Raw genomic sequence first — 3,149 nt, forward strand, 5'->3', positions numbered from 1 at the left:
AAGGTTGGACCAGAAACCATGAGATGAGACTGGCGGGTATTGGCAACAGGGCGGTCGTGGTGCGCGGAAACTGTGCACGAGTGTAGGACGCTGTGGACTAGCACGAGACCATGGGTCAGTCGCCATCAATAGCAGTGATATAGTGATAGAGGTGCACACGGCGTAGCACCGCTAGGGCGACCATACCTAATAAACAGCAACAAGGACGCTTGGGAAGACGCGGATTGGCTGATGCTATATGGATATGGAAATACATGAACGTGATTACTCATTCTACTTTACTATCATATCAATACGATCTGTTTTATTCCGAAGTAAACAATCTCTGGAAACATCATTGAACATTGCGAAAGAGAAAAAGAAAGATGTTACACGACCGATTTGATTATGAAAGATCACAATGCAATAGGCATAGACAAGGGGGACACACCCTTGTTAGCTAGCCATCTTATTGCTGGAACAGCGGAAACGGGAAGAAATCAAACACTCTGATGATTAAAAGGAACATGTAGGTAACTGCAGGCTGCCGCAGGGTCGAATATTGAATGATTTAGATGGTATAAACACCAATCGAAGTGACGAAAATGTTATCAGTGTTTGCGAAGAAGCCCACCACCGTCTCGTCCTCCGGCACGGTATAACTGAAATTTGGAGTGCCGTTGTCAGCTCCAAAAGGACCATACGTTTTGTGGGTGGTGACGATCTCAAATTTTGACAGCCAGCCCTCGCCTCCTCTCTGAGCCCCATTGATCTTTTTCACAAACTCTGATGGGCCAAACTTTATCTGTAAAACAACACATAATAAGTTAAGAGGAAAAAAGATATATCATCAAGTATTTATTAATTAGGTGATAGAACAAAAGATATACATAGGTACAAACTCCATACCTCCCAAAAAAGATATAAGTCTAAAATAATGTTAGGTCAAACTATCTTAATTTCCATAAAAAGATATTACATTATATCACTAAATAAGCAACTATACGTACTCCCTCTCTCTTCTTTTCTTTCAAAGGTCGCAGTGCTTTAAGTCAAACATTAATAACCATCTAATCATTTTCAAAACATCCTTATAGTTTCACAACATATATATGAATTATATACTATAAAAGTATTTTTCATAGTAAATCTAAAAAACAAATCTTATATATGTTATGAATCTATATAGTCAAAGATACAAATGTTTGACTTATAACAAAACTAATACGACATGTAAAAAACGTAGTGAGTATGATTTTACAAGTAATATATATTTTCATTATACTATATATATACCTATATTTGGAGTCATACCGTTTGATAATATTTTCCATAAATTGATGTCAAGTTTAGGTTAGTTTAGCTCTAACCAAACATAGATTTGCACCGTCCTTTCATGATGAAGCCAGGCATAAATTATAACATGATTTGCAAAACAACCGCGCCCCACATGCATAGCAAAATATGAAATCTACTCACTTCGGTCTTGCGCAAAGGATCAGGATGTACTCGACCCCAAGTATCAGTGGTGCGGATTTTCCCGTCTTCGTCAACGTAGGAAAATTGAAACCCTTCAACTGCACCTACATGGTAGATTGTCACATTTTCAAGACGTTGGGATTTGCCTTCCATTTCCCGGGGCAGGGTGCCTCTATTTCCACCAACTGTTCCTCTCTTTGTAGGTGAAGGGACGACCTGAATATGAAGGATCAGGCATCATGATTCACGATTGTTGGTTTAGCCCAACAAAATGAGGGAGTGAAGGAATAAAGGAGAGAGCCAAACAGAGTCATAGGGCAAAAATGAAGAGTCCTCCACCTCTCCTCCCTCAACCCCTTTTATAGGGGGATTTGGGAGACCAGGTCCTCTTTATGTCTCACGGTAGGGTTTGTATTTACAAAAACACTACTAGGAGCTACAAATGAACCCTTGGTGGGGTTTGTATTTACAGGCTAAAACAGGACCTACTAGGCTATGTAACTGAGACTAACATGATAGTAGCGGTCCGCAGCGTATAACATATTCCAACAATGAGCTCGATTTGAAATAACAGAAAAGAAACGATAAGTATTTTACTGCATATATAATGCAAACTGATCAGATAACGACACCACTTGAGCTAGAATATATGATGCAAAGAGGACGAGCTGAAATTAATTACACGCTTACCTCCGTCATGTGGCAGAAGAATTCAATAGTAAGCGCATGTGTTAATGTACTGTTTGTTATACTATATACTCTTCTCCGAATGATACCGCGAGCCATTGCGAATTCACCGGTCCCACCTACAATGGCCCAGTCATTATCTGCTTCATCCTCATCATTAGCTCCCATAACCTGAAGAGTGGACGCTTCGAACCTGCATGCACAATATATATAACCATTCTCAGCAGTGGTTTCATGCCCCATAGACTCTCATGTATTATTGGCCTTACATGTAAAATAAAAACAGTGGAACCAAACGATAAGAGTTACTCTACGTGCCTTCCGACCACAAACGCCAAGGTGAACCAATTGCTCCATTTGCCGGCAAGTGTGTGCATGCCGTGCGTTTTGGCAACAAGTTTAGCCTTGGAGCCAGCACCGTCATAGACACCCCAGTTGTTCACAGCAGTTTTACCTAGCCCTGTCACGGCATTGGGCTGTATCACGTCTGACTGATTCGCGTCCCAGCCCGTCATGATCTGGCGCAGATACAGCCTGTCGACGTTCACCTTGGCGTTCTCCGTGATTCCACCGAAGCCACGAGTGACCTTGAAATTGGTGGAGACGACGCCTACGGGGAGGCTTCTGCTCGCCATGGAGACATCAGAGAGGACGCCGATGATCTCCATGGTTGGGTCGGAGACGTCGTCGCCGCAGGTCTCCATGGTGGGTTCTTCGGTGGGTGTGCAGGCCATTGCTAGCTAGCTAGTGGTGGCGGTGCGGTACTTGACTCAACTTGTGTAAGTTGTCTTTCTGTTCTATGAAAGCTGATAAAACACAGATGCGTACGTACTCCTATTTATAGCCCCGGACCGAACTGCAAGCTTGCTCAAACAAGAACGAGGCGTGCTGCGGGCTGGGCCCCTTGTGGGCGACGGAGGGGTGCGTCAGCCAGTAGATGGCATGCGGCACGCAGGAGCGCCATGTGTGGTGGGACCTCGTCGCAATGTGTGGTGGGACCAGCA

At 43.4% G+C, this 3,149-nt stretch overlaps 1 protein-coding gene across 1 annotated transcript; it reads right to left on the bottom strand.

Annotated features, from left to right (window-relative positions):
• Positions 1-354: 354 nt before the first annotated feature.
• LOC125531093 lies at positions 355-2,939 on the bottom strand. Its single transcript, XM_048695500.1, has 4 exons — positions 2,464-2,939; positions 2,149-2,338; positions 1,459-1,674; positions 355-784 (listed from the first exon to the last, which is right to left on the bottom strand). Exons 1-4 carry the CDS (start codon positions 2,877-2,879, stop codon positions 551-553), a joined length of 1,056 nt encoding a protein of 351 aa, XP_048551457.1. The 5' UTR covers positions 2,880-2,939; the 3' UTR covers positions 355-550.
• Between the last annotated feature and the right edge of the window lie 210 nt (positions 2,940-3,149).

The sequence above is a fragment of the Triticum urartu genome, unplaced genomic scaffold (assembly GCF_003073215.2).
Source record: "Triticum urartu cultivar G1812 unplaced genomic scaffold, Tu2.1 TuUngrouped_contig_6793, whole genome shotgun sequence".
Taxonomy (NCBI): domain Eukaryota; kingdom Viridiplantae; phylum Streptophyta; class Magnoliopsida; order Poales; family Poaceae; genus Triticum; species Triticum urartu.

Bases quoted from the DNA above. Each gene is read 5' to 3' on its own strand.
- LOC125531093 (XM_048695500.1), bottom strand. From the start codon at position 2,879: ATGGCCTGCACACCCACCGAAGAACCCACCATGGAGACCTGCGGCGAC. The intron at 2,339-2,463 runs GCACGTAGAGTA...TTGTGCATGCAG, and splicing joins TTGGCGTTTGTGGTCGGAAG to GTTCGAAGCGTCCACTCTTC. The intron at 785-1,458 runs GTGAGTAGATTT...GTTGTTTTACAG, and splicing joins ATCCTTTGCGCAAGACCGAA to ATAAAGTTTGGCCCATCAGA.